We start from the raw sequence: 22,382 nt of genomic DNA, 5'->3' as shown, positions 1-22,382 counted from the left end.
TGAATCCTGGCTTTGCCACATGTACCAGGTATATGATCTGAGGTCGATTTAGTCAAGGGCCAGAACCTGTTTTTACCTATCAAATAAGGAAGCTTATTCTAGAGTTTTCTACACTGATTTTTAAGGATCAAGTAAGGTTGATGCTTATGGAATGCTTAGCACAGTGCTGATTGTGTATAGCAAACATTCAGCAGCATGCTTCCTGTTAACTGCTCATGCTACTAGTAGGAAAGAGAAACTGAAAAAAGGACCCAGTGAGAAGGGACTGGCTCTTCTTAGAAGTACCTGCTAGGCCACTGACTCCTGAAGCTCTAGACTTCTTCTCATGTTGTAGATCAAGGTTTCAAACCAAGCAAAATGAAGACGTAGAAGAAGTGACTGCAGCCTAGCTTAGTGCATGCAACCGGAGGCCCACTGACTGCTACCTCTGCTCAGCCTGTCTCTAGTTGCCAAGTGAGTAGAAACTGCTGGGAGCTAACCCTCCAGTTCGTTCTTTCAACAGATAAAACCTAAGCACTAAGTAACTCCTGCTACAAGTACCCAGAGGCCCTCATCCTCCCAGCTGTCTGGTTCCTGACTCACCAACATTTCCTACATATTCTGTCCAGAGATCAGTAGACCAACCCACATAAGCATGAACGAGTCTCTGAAGATTGCCCCTAGCAGTGTCTGTGGGACCAGCCCACTTCCCCCTGAGCAGGAGTTCATTTTCCCAGGAAGAGAACTTTCAACAATGGTGGTTCTGAAAAGGTACTCAAACAGCAGTACCTTCACAATGCTGCTTGACTTCAGCACTTAGACTGTATAAGAGAATTTCCTCCCTACAGCCAGTCACAAAACAGAGCCACCTGAGTGTGCCATGCACTTTACCATAGTTCCATTGTAAAATGTGAATACATCTACGCTACAAACATAAAACCTTATTCTGTGCCATTGTAAACTCAAATGGTTGATCCAGTATTCTGGCCACTTGGGGCAGAGACCTGTAAAGACAGATAGACACAGGTATCTGACTCCCCTTTTATTCATTTAGATTGTAGTGGTCATTAGAGAAGCAGCTAGCAGCTAACTGTGATAGGCCACTTCTACTGGTTACCAGCACAGACCCTCTTCATATCTCACCATTTGAGCACACTGGACAACGTGTATACTTCCCTGAAACTCCACTTCCCTGACTGTGACATAGAGATAAGTAATTCAGTACATGTAAAGCACTTAGAACACACGTCGTAAGGGTTAGCTGTGGGATGATCAGCATCAGTTGACAACCTCTGGTTACTGCAGAGTCACATGCCCATACCTTGACTCTAAGTAGGTTTCCCAGCCTGGGCAGTGGGCAGTAATATGCAGTTTCTCAAGGACTTTTGCTGTTCATAGTTTTCTCCAGGGACCTTCAGTTTGTAGCTAACACACCCAATATGTCTGCCTACTGAGCTCCTGGTATAGTTTAGGAGCTAGAATTTGATCATCTCTGACCCCTTGTACCTATGACTTCTGTCTCCTTGACAAGGGACAACTGATCCCTTTACCTCGTAGACTCTTGTGATGTGGCATCTAGTGCGTCCCTCAGAACAGCATAGGCACTGGTAGTTTGATGGGCTGGCATCAGTTCCTAGGCATCCATGACTCTGCGCTCCTAACCCATCCTCTGTGGCAGCTCCTCTGTGTTTTTCCCTTTGCCCCATCTTTGTACTCTGTTCGCCACTGATGTCATTACTGAGTTCATGGAGACACAGTGAGGGGCAAGTTTACATGAATTTTTCATCTTCCCCTTTACGAAGTGTAACCACGCTAACAACTATTACTTCTGAACTTCCTTCTCTTTCATGCAGCTGGGGTTTTCTCTCTCAGAGGCTGTTCCAGTGTCTTTTTGGCCTCATCCTGCTCCAACTCTTCCTAGTCTTCTCTCAATGGCTCCCTGTCTACTCCATTGCTCTTGGGGGAAAAGGTTTCTTTTTAGTTCTCGGGGGAAAAAAAAATAAATCAAAACTATCTTTGTCTCTGTACTTGCGTCTTTGTGCTGCCTTCTAACTCACCTACCTAACTCACCTTTATCAGGGTTCGTGGAGGAGTTAAAAACCTACTGTCTCTACTCCTCCTTTCCTGCAATTCCCAAGCACACTTTCTTTGTCCCTATGGTCCCCTTTAGAATTCCTGCAATGCCCTTGCTATATATGTACTTCCTAAGCAACCCTCCTAACCGTTTCCTTTTTTTTTTTTTTTTTTTTTTTTTTTTTTTCGTGACAGGGTTTCTCTGTGTAGCTTTGGAGCCTATCCTGGCACTCTCTCTGGAGACCAGGCTGGCCTAGAACTCACAGAAATCTGCCTGCCTCTGCATTCCGAGTGCTGGGATTAAAGGTGTGTGCCATTAACACCCGGCTACCATTTCCTCTTGAATTTGTTGCCACTTCTTAAAGTCTCATGTAGCCCCCAAACTGGTCCTAAACTAAATACTGAGGATGATTTTGAATTTCTACAGTCCAGGCCCCACCCTCGTCTTCACCCACTTGAGGATCTTGTAGGGTTGCTAGTGTTCCTATAAAACTTTAGCTGTCTAAGAGGCACCAGTCAATTAACTGTAGTGCCTCCAGATAGCTAAACACTGTGTTTATTCCACCTCCAACTCCCAACACTTCATGATGCTGCCCTGTCTCTGATGGTGTTTTCAGTAATGAGTCACTGTATCTATCAGAACTGGAAAGATGAGGAAATTCTTCAGAGTCTCTTCTTCCTTTCCTCCTGGTTGTAGCATCACTCTTTCATAGGATGTTGGCACAAATGTACGGATAACCACTTTTACTGCTCAGTGCTTTAAGGTCCTTATGTGTCCAGCCACCTATAATGGACCAGTAGCCAGAGCTGAGCCATGTTCATAACTTTGGGAAGCGATATTGGTAAATTACACGTGTTTCTCTCCAAAAGCATGTTGCCAGGAAGATGAGCTTGGAGTCTCACTCCACCCTTTGCTTGGAAAGCTTGTGGAATTCAGAATGTTTCAAGGATAGTGATTAATCATGGTCTCAAAGACAGCTTATTTGTGTCTTGGGAAGGCTATTTGCAAGAAGTCTTTTATAGCTTTCAGACTTAATCCTGGCAGTGGGGCCTCCTCTATAAAGTCTCCTCATTCTTTTGAAGCTAAAAGTCTATTCATGTCTTCCCCATGTTCTTGCTGTTGGCTGTACATATACTACTTTCTCTGATAGTATTTATTATACCCACTAAGATGCTCAGTAATATCTTAGTCATTGAATAAATGCATGAGTGAAGTATGATGACACAAATGTTGGTTAGTCAAGAAGCTATTTAATTAGTTGCTTGTGGACTCTGCTGAGTTTCCTAAAGGTGGGTATTTAGATTACTTAACCTCCCAATGTATGTAATTGAAACCTAATGGAGAGGATAGAAGGGTCAAGGTTAGGATTGGATCTTCCTGCTGGACTAATGGCAGCTAGAGTCTCCTTTCATTCTCTGTTCACGTTGCAGTTAACTCTGGGCCAAAGATAAGATAGTAAATTGTCTTGACTTTTCTTTGCTTATAGAAAGTAAAACTTGTCTTGAGAGTAGATGAGTTTATAATTACCAAGAAGCCACGGAATGTAAGGGATGTTTTCCTATGTGTAGGTATTGCCTACACTCATACTGCTTGCTTACTTTATTTTATTTTTTGGTTTTTTCAAGATGGGGTTTCTCTGTGGCTTTGGGACTGTCCTGGAACTAGCACTTGTAGACCAGGCTGGTCTCAAACTCACAGAGATCTGCCTGTCTCTGCCTCTTGGGTGCTGGGATTAAAGGTGTGCACCACCAATGCACCACCAATGCCTGGCGCTTACCTTATTTTTCTACTTACATGTTTTACATTTCTGCTCCTCCAACTCCTCCTGTGTACCTTTAGCTTGTTCTCAAATTCATAACCATTTCTTCTTTATTATCATCACACACACACACACACACACACACACACACACACACACACACACACACAATCTGCTGGCCCACTTTGTGTTGTTCATGTGTATATGGTTTAGGGATGACTACTAGAGAAGAGTAATTCTCCTCCTCTTAGCAGCATTAATTGCTGTCCATCATTTTAAGGGTGGGGGTCTTGTGGGATTTCTCCCACTCACATTGAGATGTCAATTGGTGTTGTTATTGTTTGGGTCTTATTTGGAAGCTGTATTGTTAAGATTCTCAGCTCCCTGTCCTATGTGGCACAGTCTGTCTCTTAGCAGATGTCATGGTCCCCTGGCTCTTGCAATCTTTCCACTCCTTCTTCCATGTTCTCTGAGCCTTAGATGTAGAGGTCGTGTTGCAGAATTATCAATCAGGGTTGGGCATCCCACATTCAGTTGTTCTTTGCTCTTTGAACAGTTGTGGATTTCTCTAGTTGCTGTACAAAAAAGTTTCTTTGATAAAGGATGAGAGCTACTTTTTTAGTTTTTTATTTTTCGAGACAGGGTTTCTCTCTGAAACAATCCTGGCTGTCCTGGAACTCATTCTGTAGACCAGGCTGGCCCCAAACTCACAGAGATTAGCCTGCCTCTGCCTCCCAAGTGCTGGGATTAAAGGCATGTGCCACCACTACCAGGATAGGTTTTTTAGGATATAGTTCAGAATTATCTTGGCTTAGGAAATTTCCTATTGGTTCCATGGCCCCAGAAGGTACAGAGAGTTGGCCAGGTTTCATTACCAGGCAGGCATTCCCTAAGTTCTGTGTTTTATTTATTTAAAGGCTTGTATTTGGTACCTTTCTTTACCTTTTCTCTGTCAAAATACTGTTATAAGCAATTTAAAAATGGAATGGTTTTTCTTGGCTCAAGTTTGAGGGTGCAGTCTATCAGGGCAGGGTAGGTATGGCAGTAGGAGAATGACATAGCTGGTCACATTGCATCCAGAGTCAGGATGCAGAGAGAGACGACTACAGCTTATATTGATGACAGTAGGAATGTCAGTAGCTGGAATGACTAGTCATAGTGACTGAATTTGGAGGCTCTAGGGAGATGACTCAGTGGGTAATCTGGCGTTCAATGAAAGCTTGAGGACTTGAGATCAAGTTCCAAGAACTCACGTAAAAAGCCACTTTCTACTTTCTTATTCTGCCTTGGACCCCGGCCCAAGGAACAGTGCTGCCCACACTTGGGGTGGGCCTTCCTTCCTCAGATAACCCAGTCAGGAAACTCCTTCACAGACATGCTAGAGATGTGTCTCCAGAGCGATTCTGTCCCTGTGGAGTGGATAGTATTAACCATTCCAGTGCTGCTTTGGAGCTTCAGCTATAGTTTTAATGGCTTTGATACTTCCCCTGAAGCCCTGTGCCCACAGTGGTGGCTCACTGACACTTGGTCTTCAGAATTTGACATGCTCTTATGTCTAGGCAGCCTGGAAATAATGACTTTTTTCTTTTACTTTCACATTCATCTAAAAGCACAAGTTATCTAAGTGGCTAATGAAGAAAGAATCAAGCATTGTACTACATGCATGTAATGCTGGCACTCGGGAGGATGAGGCAGGAGGATCAGAAGAAGTTTAAGGCCAGCCTAGGACTGTACAGATTTTTATCTCAATTATGGGGGAAGAAAAACCATTTCAAGAAACTTCATGGTGTGATGTATTCAAAATCCCAGCATATGTGTAGGCAAAGTGCTTTGATATAAGTTAACATAGTCTGACCAGTTGGAACTGTGTATGCTCTATAACAAAGATCTTGGAACTAGAACCCAGGGCTTATAGGAAGTGCTGAAGGAAATGGGATCCTATCTTGCTAAGCCTTAAAGACCTCAATGCTTCATATCAAGACAGGAGGACAGATGTACTGTGACACTGTAAAGCAGTTCAGAAAGCGGCATGGTAGTCAGAACTGTTGCTAAGGGTCTGTTTTAGGGTTTCCCCACACTCCTTAGTGTTTTCCTGCATTCCTGTAATACCTCATTACAGCATCTCTCTTGCTCCATTTGATCTGGAACCTACTTTGTCACCAAGTTCAATCAAGTTCAATGCTGACAGTAACCTCCTAGTTGTGTCAATCAAGGAATGATGTAGAACTGCTCTCAACCTAGTATCCCTGAGAATGTACAGAGTATGTATCTAATGAAGGCTGTGCTCTCCAAGTAGACACTGGACAGGTTATATCCTTGGGATTCTGTTTCACACCAGCCATGTCACCAAGCACTCAAGTGCCACTCAGAACTCCATGAAGAGCTGTGCATAACTAGCTATCCCTTCCTTGGTCAGGATCCAGTAGAGGAGGCAGGCTAGGTACAAGCAAACATCATGGAATCTGATGAGCCAGTATTGTTAGTGCTGGCTTTTAAGTGGTTGCTGGGGGTGGATTTAGCTGGCCTAATTTCTAAATTGGAATAGAGTAAAACTCAAGAGTTTTCAAAGTGTGTATGCATGTGTAAGTCTGTGCACCTAGAAGCTAGAAGATGATGTTGTTAGATGTGATGCTCTCTCTCTCATTCATTCATCCACCTTATTCCCATGAGGTGGCATCCTCGCTGAACCTGGAACTATAATGGGGTTTTGTCTAGGCTGGTGGCCAGCAAGTTCCAACAATACTCCTGTCTCCACTTCACTCCTGCTTCTCAGAGCTGGAGATATAGACATGTGCTGAGCCTTGCCTGTGTTTTTATATGAGTTCTGGGGATTTAAACGCAGGTCTTCATCTTTTCGTGGAAAGCTGGATTTACCTAGTAAACTACCCTCCAGCCCCTCAAATTTAGGCTTTTATGACTATTGAAATTCTTACTGTATTCAGTATGAACATGTATGTAGCACAGCGTACTTGGAGTGCACAGCAATATGTTTGTAAAGAGGAAAAACTTGTGGCCATGAAGATGTGACTCAAACCACAGGCACCTTTTTGGGGCAGTGGAAAAGTGAACATGACTTCAGCTGTGTGTGCCAAAGGCGTGACTCCAGTCCTATTGGCCAACAATGAATTTTGTGTGGTCAGTCAGGCTCTTTCTTATTTTCCTTTCCAGCCTGAAAACATTTTAGTTATTGTTCCTGCGGGTTGTTTGTACAGATCTTTTTGTACAGATTATTATGGATAATTCTTAGATGTCTTGATCAGAAATACTGCCTCTTGTTCTCTTGAACAAAATGGGGGAATTAATTAAAACTCTCAGGAGTGGGAATTAACTGCTTCCAACTGAACCTTGGTCTCTGGGCTTAGACAAAGCCATGTAAATGATTCTGAGCATTCAAAGGCCGTTTATAACACTGAGGAGTTATGAAAGCATCCTGCTTTAAAAAGCATTCTGTACTTTTATTCTCACACATTTTTTTTTAAAATGTATGTAGACCTACCTGGCCCTCACTGCTGCTCTGTGGGCAATCTTCTTTCTTTCTTTCTTTCTTTCTTTCTTTCTTTCTTTCTTTCTTTCTTTCTTTCTTTCTTTCTTTCTTTCTGCATGAACTGGATGTCTGAGATGAGATGGCCTGGCTCTTAAAACTTCTGATCTATTCTCTGAATGGGTGCTGTAGAAAATCTTTCTGTAAATAATGTTGAAGCCCCCAGCAACATGTTAGGGTTCCTCTGACTTGAGGTCTAGTTGGATAATGAATGGGATGCAGAGAATCTACATCTTTGAGTCTCCCAGCTCCCAGACCTGTGTACAGCTGTGTAGGATGTATAAATTCTTTCACCATGGCCTCTTAAATAGGTAGGCTTATATTCTTATTTACCTATCATTGTATGTCTCCCATTTCACCTTTATCTTATAGACTTAAGTTTCTGTTTATTTCTTGCTTTCTTCTATCTTCTTTTTCTTTATTTGATTCCACCCTAGTACATGCCCCTGGGTCAGTTTCTTTTTGTATTCATCTCTTGTCTTCACCTTCCTGGAGGCAGACAGGTGGTGGATAGAAAGACATCCATTCCACACACAGAGGAGACTCACTGCCCTTTTAATCCTAGTACATCCCACACAGACACGCCCTGAGCCACACGTTAGCCCTTGAAATGATAATCCTGGTATCCTGGTTTTAACTACAGTGGGTTTAGAGCTCACTGCCTGGTTTTAAAAATTGCCAGCCTAAGCAAATCAAGCAAGGGAAGACAGAATTCCTTTGTAATTCAGTACTATATGCAAATTGTAGGAATTCTTTCCTATAAATCGGTTTCCAGAGGAATAAACTTGAGTGATCATGCTGAGACAGCTGCATTAGCCAAGACTTTTTGGTCAAAAATAATAGAAACTCAGTTTGATTTAGCTCAAGCCCAGAGATAACTAACAGGAAGGCTTAGTATGTTCCTCTGCTTTTAGACAGCACAGATACCATCCTGGGTTTTGGATGATTCTTCCTCCCTCCCTCCCTCCCTCCCTCCCTCCCTCCCTCCCTCCCTCCCTCCCTCCCTCCTTCCCTTTCATCATTGTCTCCCCTCTCTCCCTTTGCCTGATTCCTTCCTTGCCTGTCTTTTGTGTATGTTCATTTTATCATTCATGACTCTTGGCTACAATAGAGGTGATGATCTTGGCCCACTCTGGACAAGTGTGGATTCCATTAAGGCAGAATTGAGAAGGATCCTCTGCCAAGAGTAATTAATTCAAGCTTTCTTCATTTCTTTCCTTGTTGCTAATGCAAAGCAACAAGGGGGAACTTGAATAGTCTGGGGTTCTCAAATGTGTAAGGTTTCTTTTTGGGAGACCTAAGTATCTCCTGATAGGCTCACCAATAACTAAAAATGTAGTGTCCTGCAAGATGTAGGAAGTCGTTTTATTTCTTCTTGAGCCTGCCTTCAACTTCAAGCTTTCTGGGCAGGAGGAACTTACCCAGAGTAAACACTGGGAGCTGGAGAGGTGGCTCAGGGGTTAAGAACAATTGCTCTTGCAGATGACCTGGGTTTGATCTTCAGCACCTGCATGGCAGCTCATAGCTGTCTGTAACTCCAGTTCCAGGGGACCTTGACATCCACTTCTGACCAAGTACACATGGTGCATAGACATACAGACAGAACACTAGTACATATAAAAGTAAATATATAATTTTTAGGGGGTAAACATGTTAAAGCATGTTAGGTTAGTGCTCTTGTATATATCCAAGATTCATCTTATTCAGGTACTACCCCTGCTGGATCTTGATAGCCAGTTACCTCCCTCTTAGACACACATGGGCTTCTTTCCATCCCTTGAATGCTCTTCTAATAGCTGAGACTGATTAACTATCAATATACATCCCCAAAATCTCCAAACACAAAACACCATCCATTAGTACTACATCTTCATAAAGCCTGTCATACTGGTGTTTAGAGACAGCCCACCCTCCATTACTCAAGCTATGTCTTTGTTAGGTCTGCTCAGCCCCAGTGGTGGTAGCCAGTCTTACAGAAAATGAGATGACCTTTAAAAGCCAAAGAAATGTATTGTTGCTGTTCCTGGGGACTTTGGAACATGACTCCCAAGGCTTAGGGAAGGAGTTGAAATTGACAGCTCTTGTTCTTGTTTTGTAATCTGCCTCCAAGAGATTTGAGTTTTTTTTGATTTTGAAAAGATTTAAAATTTTTATTTTACATGCACACGTGAGTGTCTTTACCCAAACCTGTGTATCACATGAATGAAGGTACCTGTGGAGGCCAGAAAGGGGTGGCAGATCTGGATCTGCAGTTACAAGAGGTAGTGAGCCTCTTGATATTGGTGCAGAGAGATGAACCTGGGTCCTCTGCAAGAGCAGCAATTACTTTTAACCCATGAGCCACCTCTCTAGCCCCTGGGATTTGAATTTTAAAGGATGGAGTCCATCCAGCCTTTACCCTGTCTTTGAAGAGTCATGCTTTAAAAGGGACAAACATGACATGTCTTTGACTAGAGAGTGAAACTTTACAAGTTCTTGATGACCAACATATAAGAAATCTTAGAGATCCTTTACTCCTTGTTCCAACTGAATTCTGTGATATGAGGAAGTTAGTGTGTTTCACTGTGGCATTCCTTAGTTAAAATGCAAGGGATATAGGAAGGTTCTTGCACAGCCCAAGTTTCATACAGATCACATGTTGCCTCTCCCTCCAATATGTTTAGGTAACTACCTCAATTTAGAAACAAACAGTTTTGGCCATTGACATCTGTCTGTCTGTCTGTCTGTCTATATCTATCAATCATCCATGCACATAGAGAGAGCAAAGAACTTTCAAGATTCAGGGTTCTTGCCTTTTACCATGTGGATCCACGTAGGCTTCGCAAGAACTTGTACCCCCTGAGCTGTCTTGTCAGTCCAAGAAAAAGTACTTTTAAGAAACTCAACTATTATGGCTAAAGTCCCATTGGCCTCTTACCTTCCCTCAGAAGAAAATAGTGCTAAAAGGCTGCGGAAGTTTCTCTTGTTTTCCATACATATGTAAATAGCTGTGGAATTCTGTTGCATTTCATCATCATGCTATGGCCACTTTTGTATCTTGCTTTGTTCACTACCCATCTTGCATTTCTATGTTAGGCACAAATATGAACCTCGAGTTTTAAATGATGCAAGGAAGTAGTCCATATTATTGACAAATCATCTTTGTTTAGCTATTCCCCTAGGACACTTTCCAACTGTGAGAATAGTCACACAGCCAATAAAATAATACAAAAACCAAATTTTATAGTTGAGCTGTCTCTGAATTAATCCCAAATAACAGAAAGCATACTAATTTACCACATAGTAACTTGAGCATATGATCTACTTGCTCTGTAGTTCTTTATCTGTAAAACAGGAATAAAAATGGCATTTATTTCATGAGTTCATAGGAAGAAATAGATGAATGACTGTGTGTAAAGTATTCTGAGAAGTGCTTGGCTTCTGTTGAATGCTAGGCAAATGCTTGCTGTGTGCTGAGGATGCTGTGCTTGGACAATACTGTGTTGATCTCATAGAACTGCTGTGACCTTTGCTGTGTGTATTATCCTTCCGTCTGTTTTGTAAGCATCTCAGGAAAACAATGCATTTTACTGAGCTCTGTTTACAGTGTCATCATAGATGTGGTTTATCCCATTGCACAAAGTCTCTCTGTGAAAGCAAGAGCAATTCCTTTTTTTCCCAGGAATAGGTAGATCTCTCTGAGGTAGTCAGTTTGATTTTCTAGAACTGACATGTCTGCCCAGGCTAGCCTTACATCCTAGCCTCCTGCATGTTTATCTTTTTAACACATTGTGTTCCCTCTTCTGCTGACTGCTAGAATGGAGCATGCACCATCAGTGTCTCTATTGCATGCTGTGAGCTCTGTGGCAGGCATTTTCTGTACTAACTGAACTTAGGACTCTAACTTATTTTCTTACTGTAACTTTTGGGTCAGTTAGTACAAATGGCTGCTGCAGTGAGTGACTACATAGGCAGACCTTGTAATATAATGAGGGACTAGCTTGAATGAGTTTTGTTATCAACTCAGCTGGTAGGTACTGTTCCCAGAAACCATCAGAGGCCCAGATGGTACCGCCTGTATGAGGACCACATGCATGGGTTTCCTAGGTCTCTCACTGTCAGGGGTCAGAGTTCAGGCATGGCATCAGAGGTGCAAACATCGTGTGTGAGAGAGTAAAAGCGTCTGTTGTTTATGGACAGGGGATATGTGGCACACCTAGAGGAATCAAGGGAAGAACCAGAAACAAAGGCAGAGATAATGAGGTAGGATCTGGGCATCATGCAAATTGGTTTCCCATAAAAAGCCTTAATTGGATTTAAAGAGAGCAGATGTTAGAATCCAGCTGAAGAGATAGCAGCTACCTTAAGATTGTTGGCAAGTGTCTAAATACTGCCTCTGCAGGAAGTGGCAGGAAGAGAGAGAGGCTTCTGAGTTATCACTGCTCTTCCAGATGGAGCCATTCTGGTTTTGTAGAGCTTTGCAAACTCTCAGTGGTGACTGAACCTTGCTGTGGCTATGGGAAAGCTAGGCTTGTATTTAAAAATAGATGTTACTGCTGGGCATGGTGATACATGCCTGTGATCATGCCTTTGGAGGCTAAGGAACGGTTGCTATGAGTTCAAGGCTAGTTTGGGCTTCATGGAGAGGTAAAGGGCTACACTGAGATACATGGTGAAACCTTGTCTCACAAACAAAAATAATGTTGCAAAAGGAACATGAAATTGTAGCAGCTACTGCAGGGACAGACTGTAAATATCTGAATAGAGCACAGTGGCCATGGGGCCCTGCTGGTGCCTTGTGGCCAAATAGGCCCTTTAGCCCCTAGTCTTCTTTTATCCAACTTCCTGTAGGACAAGTTGAGAGTCTACAGCTGGACAGTGTTATGTATACATAATGGTGGTTTTGACCTTGGAATCAAGCATGCATTGTCCTTTGGGAGCTGCTTTCTGTCCTCTATGTCTTCTGAAAAATCCCCATTCATTGTGAGTCCTTCAGCAGAGAAATGTGTCCTGCTCCTAAGTGTTGTCTTCTACTCGGTTCAGAAAAACAAATGCTGGTTGTGACCCACCTCTGTATGCTAGGAGCAAGTCTGCCATGTGGGAGTACCTGGATATTAACTACTCTAGCAGCAGTAAACTGCCATCCACAAAGAAGCCATTGGTAGTTGTAAAGGCACTTTGTCTATAACATGAAAGAGATTTTATCACAGTGGATGGAGCTGCTGCAGTCTTGAGCTGGACTGGAAGGAAAGGCAGTGGTGTCACCACGAGCTATCTCAACTGTGCCTGGCACAGCTGTCTGGGAAGTGCCTCAGGCTCAGCCCACTACTGTCCCTACAACAGAAACCCAGTTCTGTCTATAGTGAGGCTCCATTTTACAAAGCGCTGAGTCCCCATGCTGTTCTAGGATGGGAGTGGCTTGCCACTTGCCCATCACCTGGAATGAAGGGCAGAAGCTGCTGTTCTTTTCCTCACATGCAGAGCTTAGAGAGCCCATTTTGTTAGTTGAAATGTGGGGAGATGAGCTTCATGATAAGATGGGCTAACCCTGGGCCTCTCTGACCTGCCCATTTGCACAATTGTGCTTTTCTTGGGTGATAAACACCTCCCTCAGGAATTTTATCATTGACACTGGACCAGCCCAGATCATCAGGATAACTGCTCAGTGAGCAGTGAGATCTGCTCTTCCAGACAAGCAACCCTCTGCACGGCTGCTTGTGGACCCCTGGTTTCAGCCTTTTATTCAGCTTGGAGGAAGTGAGCACTGGTGGGTTAGGGACTAGTTTTGTGCTGTTAAGAACTCTTACCCCACTCCCTGCCAAATCAGGTTAGGCAAACCCTAGAAGGTGACAGCTCCTGTGTCTGTCCTCCCTCCTCTGCCACTTTGCACCTCCTCTCTTCTCTTTCTTTCTAGTTCCTAATTAGTCAACATTTATTATTTGCCCTCAGTTTCACTCTGTGAGGTCCTCTGGGTGTTATTTATGTAGATTCCTTTCAAAACTGTGACACTTACTGCTCTCATGCTTACACACTGCTGAAACTTGCTGCAAGACAGCGCTCTATCATATCTGGGCTGGGAGTGGGCCTTATAATTCATTTCTCAGTTCTCTATTTGACTGTTTAGGGATGTAGCAAATCTGCAGAAATCTAGCAGAAGGGTTGAGGATTCCAAGACGGTTGCCCCCTTCTCCCCGCATATATGTTTGGCAAGTGGTGCTGACTCTAACCTCCTTCCAGAGCAGACCCTTCATAGGCTGTGCCTCCAGCTGAACCAGACCCAGCATGCCCCGGCCCATCAGGTCAAGCCCTCTTGGTTGGTTGGAAGCTCTTTTGAGGCCCTTCCAGCCAAGGGTGAGGTCATCCGGGTGGTTTCATCATCTTCTGGGACACACCTTGTAGTGGCATGTGGTCTGGTCCTTTTAGCTGTCTTGAAATCAGGTTTCCTGTGTTGGGATTGATTTTGCGCACAGCATCGCCGAAACTGTCCTTATAAATGTCACATGTTATGTACTGCATTTGGAAGTGGGCAAGTGTTTTCCTAGCCCTTATGTGTGTTCTTTTTCCCCCCTCTTCAGTCCCAGGTAAATCACCACAGTGCTGCTAGTAATGAAACCTACCAGGAACGCCTGGCACGGCTAGAAGGAGATAAAGAGTCCCTCATACTACAGGTGAGTGCTCTTGCTCCATTGTTTCCCCAGGAAAGGGAGGCTCAGGGGGAGTCCTTTGTTGGAAAGTGTTGTTAGGCTGTGAATCCTCCATTTATCTTGTGCTGCCAAGTATCTCTCTTTGAACACTACAAGCCCTGTGGGCAGGATCAGACTGGGTGCTAGCAATGAGCAAACTGGACCCAGTCATCTGGGAGCCTGTAAGTCTTCTAAGGGAGATGAGTGCTTCCTTTGTCACTAATAAAACTGAACCTTGAGTGACACAGGCTTCAGGGAGCATGCTAATGGAATCCGGTCCAGGAGTCTGAAGCTGGATCCAGACAGATCACTTGGATGCCAGATCCCCTGCTCTGGTAACAAGGCCCAGGCTTTTGCTGGCTCTCTTGTTCTATGAGAGGAGTGGAGCTTTGAAACTACTCATAGAGAAAGGGCACCAAAGCAGCCTCTCACTTTCAAAATCCCGTGTTCTTTGGTAGGACATCACATTGGGTGTTCTTTCAGGGAGCCTGCACTACAGCAGGAGCTTTTTGCTATGTTATCTCTCAAATGCACAAACACACTTAGCAAGAAGGTATTCAGGGTCTGTTCTGCAACACATATGAACTGTCCTAATTTCAGCTTCTCTATCTCTGAAGGATGATGAATAAGTCTGATGATGGAAACTACGGATGCAGTTTTTAGAGTGCTTGCCAACAAAGCCCCTGGATTCCATCACCAGTGCACTGGAATGGTGCACACCTGTAATCCCTGTGTTTGTGAGGTGGAAACAGGAGGTCCAGAAATTCAAAACTACGTAGTTAGCTTGAGGCTAGCCACATGAGACCCCCCCTACCCCCCCCCTTTTGAACTCAAAAATGTCTTGTGCTGAAATGGAGGAGGGATAGAAGGGGGAAATTGGGGTCTGGCCCCAAGGTGTGGCCCTTCATTTGGAGTACTAGGCATTGTGAATGAGATGGCAGTATGCTTATTTCTTGTTTTATAAACATAAGATTAATCAATTCTTTTAGAAACTAGAAATTCTGAGAATTTCAAGAAGTAGATTAGATTAATATCTATCCTTTGGTTGTGGGTCTCTCACCTCCTTTAAAAGACTGAGCTCATATCAAACATGTAATTTTGTGGCCTAGTTTTATTCTTTTATTTGCTTCATTGTCTTCTTTTCCTTTCTTTTTTCTTTCTTCCCTTCCTTCCTTCCTTCCTTCCTTCCTTCCTTCCTTCCTTCCTTCCTTCCTCCCTCCTCTCTCTCTCTCTCTCTCTCTCTCTCTCTCTCTCTCTCTCTCTCTCTCTCTCTCTCTCTGGATGTTGCCTGCACATATGACTGTGTGAGGGTGTCAGATTTTCTGGAACTGGAGTTGCAAACAGTTGTGTAGATGCTGGGAATTGAACCTGGGTCCTCTGGAAAAGCAGCCAGTTCTCTTAACCACTGAACCATCTTTCCAGCCCCTTCATTGACTTTTTTAAATAATTAAATCATTGTAAAGTAATTGCATATCTGATTTATCAGATACTGGTTTTAGATCCTGTGGGTGTATCAGAGAGAGAGAGAAAGAGAGAGAGAGAGAGAGAGAGAGAGAGAGAGAGAGAGAGAGAGAGAGAAACTGAACTGGTACCTAAAATATTTCAGGTAGTGATAAGTACCATGGGGAAAAGTAAATCCAGATAAGCAGTGTGCAGGAAGGAGGGAGCTCCTTGGCAGGAGGAGGAAGCCAGGGGAGGAATCATAGATACCTGGAGGAGTGCATTCCAGTCAAAGGAGCTGGTCAGTCCTGCCCATCCACAGAGATGAAGTGTCCTCAGTGTATGGACAGAACAACAAGGGGCTGTTGTAGCTGAAGTCCCTAGAAAGAAGGGGTGGAAGCCCCCTTGGGAGGGGTAGCAGGGGCCTGCTTTTATAGCACAGGTCCTTTGAAGAATGTACAAATTTGAAACTTCATCCCCAAGACATGATTCATGAAATGACAGTCCAATTTAGAATTGTGTAGCCAGCAGTATAAAATTGCAAGCTTTCGAAGTAGGACCCTCCAAAACTGAAACAATACATAGCTATTTAGAGGGGAATTACAATTAATAAAGAAGCCCCATTTAATAATGCTCCCTTCCACAGCCATTTCTGTTCTTACCAATTCTTGACTAATCCCTATTTAAATAATTCAAACACAATTAGGGAGCCGTTGTGTTTGGTGAAAGTTGACCCTCATGGTTTCTGTTCTGCCAGGAGCTGTGAGAAGACCATGTAACTTCTTGCTTCTGCCCTGTTTTGTAGTTGCCTGTGGAGCTGGTTCTGTGATTTGCATCAGGGCACAGCCTCTTGCATAATCTATACTGCAGTTGAGCCAGACTGAATGACTTAGATCCCTGGACCCAGAATAAGTTTCCTGGGTCTATTTGTACAAGAACAAGATTAGTTTCTGTCCTCTCCCAATACCTAAAATTATGTTTAATATAGAGCTCAAAAGTATTTGCTCTTACAGAATGAAGATAGAATTCTAAAATCTTTATGTCAGTTTCCATACCTCCTGAGTCACAGTAGAGTTGACCTGAGGTTGGGGACTCCTGTATCCCTTTATCTTTGGTCTTCTGTACAGGTGGCCTGTGACCTGTACTACTCCACAAACCCCCACAAGCACATAATCTCTAAGTACAGTACAGCTTTATAAATTTTAATTCTTGTAGTGGCTCCAACCATAAACAGAAGCCCTTCTCAAAACAGAAGCCCTGAGTCCCAGGAAGCACAATCATTTCCCAGAATCCCACTCTCTTGAAAGTGTAGTTACTAGTTGAAAAGACCAGTGCTGCTGATAGTATTCAGGAACAAGGATAAAAACAAATAAAAACATGTGACTAGAGAGATGGCTCAGCAGTGAAGAACACTGATTGTTTTTCTGGAGGACCTGGGTTCATTTCCCAGCACCACACCCTCTTTTGTCCTCTATGGGCACTGCACACACACATGCAGGCATACATGCAGACAAAACAACCATACATATAATAATAAGAAATATTAGCAGTAACACTAACACACACATATGTGTTGTTTAAATGGGCCTAGTTGTTGGAAGGAGCCCATCTTTCGATTATTGGAAAGTCAGCACACCCTGCACCAGCTTCAAGAGTGTTTCAATCATTCACTCATTACGAGAAGTGCATACTAGAAGTACAATATGTGAAGTCTATAAGCTCATTTAAATATGTGCCTTCGAGAATGGGAACTTTCTAATTCATAAAATTCATTTAAACACTCATAAATGAACTTACATTAATTTCTTCATGCTTCATTAATCATCACAGAATGGTAAATTAACTAGAATAACCTATATATAAAGGACCACCATGTCTTCCAAGAAGATCACAATGTACTCTTCATTGATTCCTTCAGTTTTGGAAGGTCACCCATTCTCTTCATCTTCTTGTATGGAACTATCTCATAATAAAGAAAACATAGAAAGGATCCTAGGAGTCAGTTGGCTAATAGAGAAGGCTACCAAAACAATATATATATATATATATATATATATATATATATATATATAATATTGCTTAGTTAAAATGACCTTGTGTAAATGTATCTTCTTAGTATTTCCATAGACAACCTCAGAAAAAAAAAATGACTGCTTTCTGCCATGTGTGTGCAGTGTGGCTTTGGTGTTTGTATGACTTAGAGTCATGTTTTGGCCTGTGAAGCACAGAAACCTTTCTGGAGCCAAGTTTTGTCAGTGCTAATACATGCCCTTTACATCCCACATTCCTTAATTACTTCCAAGCACTGACTTGATAGGTGAGCAGTCCCCACACCCCTGTGAGAGAGGTAAGGTCATTGGTTGTTTCCGTAAAGGTTTGGATTGCTCTTCCCCATGAGGTGGCAGAGCCCTGGCAAGAGCTGAGATATGCCTTGAAGTTGGGCTGCCCTATTAGAGGAATAAGAAGCAGGAGTCCAGCCCAGAGGCAGCTCTCATGACTCTTAGGGTAGGTGCTTTCCTCTCAAGTCTCTCAAGAGCAGGAAATGTGACCAAGGCATTTAGGCAGTGCCTAAGATTCCCTGGTAAGGAGAGATTCTAACTCGAGTTGCCTTCCTCTGGGATACTTACTTCCTCAACTCACTCACCTAAAGAGAGGCCTTCATCACAGCTCCCCCACCCCACAGTCGGGACTTCCTTGCCTGACACACAGTCCAGATCCTCCACTATTGTTTGTTCTACAACAGGTGAGTGTCCTCACAGACCAAGTGGAAGCCCAAGGAGAGAAGATTCGAGACCTTGAAGTGTGTCTGGAAGGACACCAGGTGAAACTCAATGCTGCCGAAGAGATGCTTCAGCAGGTACTGGCAGGTGGAGTGGAGAGGGTTTTGGGCCTGAAGCAGCTCTGGTGTTAAATGCCCCTTTATGGGCTCCTGCTACTCTCCCATGAGCCCTGGAGGTGGGGTTGGCTGTGCACTGTGCAGTGTTTAGACAGCAGGTGAAACCAACCTGAACGTTGAGGGCGAGGTGGGGCGGGGCTGGCGGGTGGGAAATAACTTGTTGAGCTGGTTAGACAGAGTCCACAGCACTTTCTTTCTGCTGGCCATGTCACCTCATCTTATCATAGAAGCTGTCATCTGCCAAGGGGTGGCATCTGGGTTTGTAGAAAGTCAATGTGTCAGCTTAATTTTCTGCCTCTTCCCCACCCTCACTCTAGTCACTCCCTCTGTAGTTTTCTTTTGATTAAAAACTATCACCTAAGTGCCATCTGACTGTAATTCAGTAGTCATGAAAAAGGAAAGCAACAGTTAGCTGCTTCCTTACTTTGTGAATAGAGTCCTTTTGGTGTTTCCGGAGTGTGCACACATGATTTGCGAAGCTGTGGTCCCACAGAGGGACAGTCTAGTCCTTAGGGTTTGTATGCTTAAATATGATGTGGTCGCTCTTTTCCATTTGAAAATGTAGCAGTATTGCCATCTCTATCACTTATAATTATTCTAAGTCGAAATATCAGAATTGACCTAAAGATCCTTCATCCTTCAAGTAATTGTATTATATCTTAAAAAGTGAGTTGTGGGTACTGAATTGTCATGGAAAGTCTTGAAGTCTGCTGGGCATACCATTAGACTTTTGATCCAGTCTGTCAGAGATTTCCTTTGCTTAAATTATCCTTGTACTTTTAGCTAGTGTGAAAATTAAAGCAAGATGGAAGCTTATTTGTGTGTGCTTTGTAGCTGCTGATGCAATACCTGACACAGGGAAGAGCCTCACCCTCTCTCCCTTAAAATGAGTGGATTTACTTAGTTGACTGATTATAATCCTTTTCTCAGAGCTCTACTTTTTTTCTTTTTTAAACTGTCAAGATCAAGATCAGTCTATGAACACAGTCTTTGCATTCTATTGTTGTTCTTAGCATCAATGTCATAGTTTCAGAGTGTGCTAGTTTTGTTTGGGTGCATTTGAAGAATTTAAGGGAGGAAAAGGTAAATTAGTATCTTAATATAAATTCTTTAATTACTACCCATAGTTACATATCCATCTCCCCCATTCCCTCACCCTCTCATCTTCCCAAGTTCCCCCCCAACCCATCCCCAGGGATAGTGAGACCCTCCACCAGGGCCCTTCAAAGTCTGTCATATCACTTGGGGGAGGGCCTAGGCCCTCTGGGCTACAGTAGTATCCCTCCATAGGGAATGGACTCCCAAGACGGTACTACAGAAACCTGCAGAAACAGTTTACCTAATCTAGTGAGAGCATGGAGACCCTAGTCATAAAGCTGGGGAAACAGCATTGGACCGAACCAAGCCCTCTGAATGTGGGTGCCAACTAGGAGGCCAAGACAGTCTATGGGACCTCTAACAGTGGAGCCAGTCTTTAACCCTGGAGTGTAAATCAGTATCTTGATGGAAATGTCTTTATAGAAACTAGGTGGTGATGGCACACACCTTTAATCCCAGCACTCTAATGGCAGAGGCAGGTGGATCTCTGAGTACAAGGCCAGCCTGGTCTGCAGAGTGAGTTCCAGGACAACCAGGGCTACACAGAGAAACCCTGTCTCAAAACACACACACACACACACACACACACACACACACACACACACAAAATACTAGTTGCATCAGCGGGGAGGTCATAATTAATTTGCTATTTTCACACTCCTGATTAATAAATTATACTGTTCTTGGCTCAGTTTGATCTTATTTAGATTGTATGCCATTTTTCTTATAATTTTTCCTAAGAAATTATGATTAGCAACAGTTTTTTTTTTTTGAGAAGAAAAGAAAATGAATCTATCTTTTGAATGCCTGGAAAAGAAAATAATAATCTGATGGGGAAAAAAGTCTTGCGTGAAACACATGTAGATCGAGTTTTTGGGTCTGCCTGAGGTGTGGTTTTGATGGGGAGGGTAAGGAAGAAAGATGATAGACAATTGTAAACAGTTCAAAAAGAGACCATGAAAAACTGATTATAAAAGTGAATTCATGAGAAAAATGTCTGAGAGCTGACATTTCAGGAAGGTGGTACCTGGCTAGAAGCCACATTTTCAAAGGTTAGAGAATGGCTACATTGTAGTGCTGGAGCTGTATGCCTGGCTGTGCTGTCTTCTGTACTGTTCTACTTCCCACTAAGGCAGTGTTCCCGTCTGTTCAGGAGTCTGACGGAGGGGGCCAGCACTGCCAGCACTGCCTAGGCAGGGGTTGGCTTTTCTGTCTGTCAGCATTATCATAAAGAAAGCCTTTTGGTCTTTTTAAAGTCTTAGGGTGATTATCTCTTGCATCCTATTTATTATAATTCTTTGCCATGTGCTGTGAGTGAGGTATCAGGCATTGGTTTGCTCCACAGTAGATGTGATGTCATCACCTGCTACAATTTGGAATGAAGGAGGCTCAGCTTCTAGGATATGACCAAGGTCTGTGTCTATAACTTTCAGTATGGCCTCACAATCTCTTCAGGGAAGAATTTCATAAAAATTACATGTTCAAATTGTGGGACACATTTGAGCCTCCTCTTGCATTAGGTGTCTGTTGGTGGTACCAGTTCTAGATCTTAAGCTCAGTCAGTGATACTGCTGTCATGGAATCTACTTGATGCTGTTTGTGAAGACCCTTGGTTCTTACACCACAGTGCCGATGCAGTGCTGTTTACAGTGTGGAATCTGTGTATGCCCTATGAGCTGAGGGCAGGTAGAGACTTGCCCAATTTGGCTGAGATATCCTTGGCTGCAGGGCTCTTGGCTTCTGGTAGTTGGAACAAGAAGGACTCATGGCCTACAGGCAGAGAATGGACACAATTGCTTCTTTCTGCCAGCCTGGGAGATGATTCCTATCCTGCCAGACCTGGCCCATTGCTATGGATGAGATCTTTCTCTGTCTCCAGGAAGGCTTTACCTGCCTGGAACCCATTACTTCCCCTGGAAGCACTGGTCCAGACAACACTGCACACTGATGCATCCTCTCTAAAGATAACAACTGTTAATTAGGGCTAGTTTACTGTCTCTGTAGACCCAGTAATGCAAGACGGTCTAGTTTGTTGCTATTATTGTTTGTTTTACACAGAGGTAAAAATTAAAGACTTAAAGATATCTTAAAAATTTGGCAACTCATTTCAGTTTTGAAATGTCCTGTATGAACTACAGATTAAGTTACTATAGGTTGTGCCTGACCTAGAGATCTAGCCTACAATGTATGCTGTTGACCACCTCCCATCCATGGGCTGGAATAGCACTGGGAGACTGTCTCAGTTACTTAATTACTTAGTTAAGACACCATGATCAATGCAGTTTATAAAAGAAAGTGCTTATAGGGGTTCATATTTCCGGAGGGTTACAGTCTATGGCCATCATGGCTGGGAACATGGCAACATGCAGGCATAGTGCTGGAGCAGTAGCTTACATCCTGATCCACAGACTCAGGCAAGAGAGAACTAACTAGGGAATGGTGTGGACTTTTGAGACTTCAGAACCCATCCCCAGTGGCACACCTTCTCCAACAAGATCACATCTCTTAATCCTTCCTGAACAGTTCAAACAACTGGGGACCAAACATTCAAATGCATGTGCCTATGGGGAGCATTCTTTTAAACCATCACACGGACTTAGGAAAACTCAGATGCAATATATGTAACCCAAAGCCAGTGCTTTGTTAAGTTCCAGCAATACCACTGAGCTATCTTTTTCCACAGATGGTATACCAGTGTCAAACTTGTTCTAGGAGCACAAGAAGAGGTTAGCCTCTTACCCAACTCAAAGGCAGGCCTCCTCTGACTTCCCCACACTGTCCCAACCTAGCCCCTGCTCACCACTGATCTACCGGCCAGCTGGTACAACTGAGCATGAACTCATCCAGTCTTCAGGAAAACAAAACAAAACAAAACAAAACAAAAACAAAAAACACAAAGGCCTCTCTTAGTAGTAGATAATCCAAAAGAATAT

The 22,382-nt window shown here is 43.3% G+C and overlaps 1 protein-coding gene across 2 annotated transcripts in view; it reads left to right on the top strand.

Moving 5' to 3' along the window:
* Ppfibp2 (PPFIA binding protein 2) overlaps positions 1 to 22,382 on the top strand; it is an 81,196-nt gene that overhangs the window by 2,932 nt on the left and 55,882 nt on the right. For both annotated transcript variants that reach the window (XM_035442296.1, XM_035442295.1), the window contains exons 2-3: positions 13,908 to 14,000; positions 18,199 to 18,312. In XM_035442296.1, coding sequence (XP_035298187.1) covers positions 13,908 to 14,000; positions 18,199 to 18,312 — 207 coding nt within the window. The remainder of the gene's footprint in view (positions 1 to 13,907; positions 14,001 to 18,198; positions 18,313 to 22,382) is intronic.

Source organism: Cricetulus griseus, chromosome 3 (genome assembly GCF_003668045.3).
Source record: "Cricetulus griseus strain 17A/GY chromosome 3, alternate assembly CriGri-PICRH-1.0, whole genome shotgun sequence".
Taxonomy (NCBI): domain Eukaryota; kingdom Metazoa; phylum Chordata; class Mammalia; order Rodentia; family Cricetidae; genus Cricetulus; species Cricetulus griseus.
The sequence above is the reverse complement of the archived record's forward strand: the minus strand, read 5'-3'. Positions and strand labels throughout refer to the sequence as shown.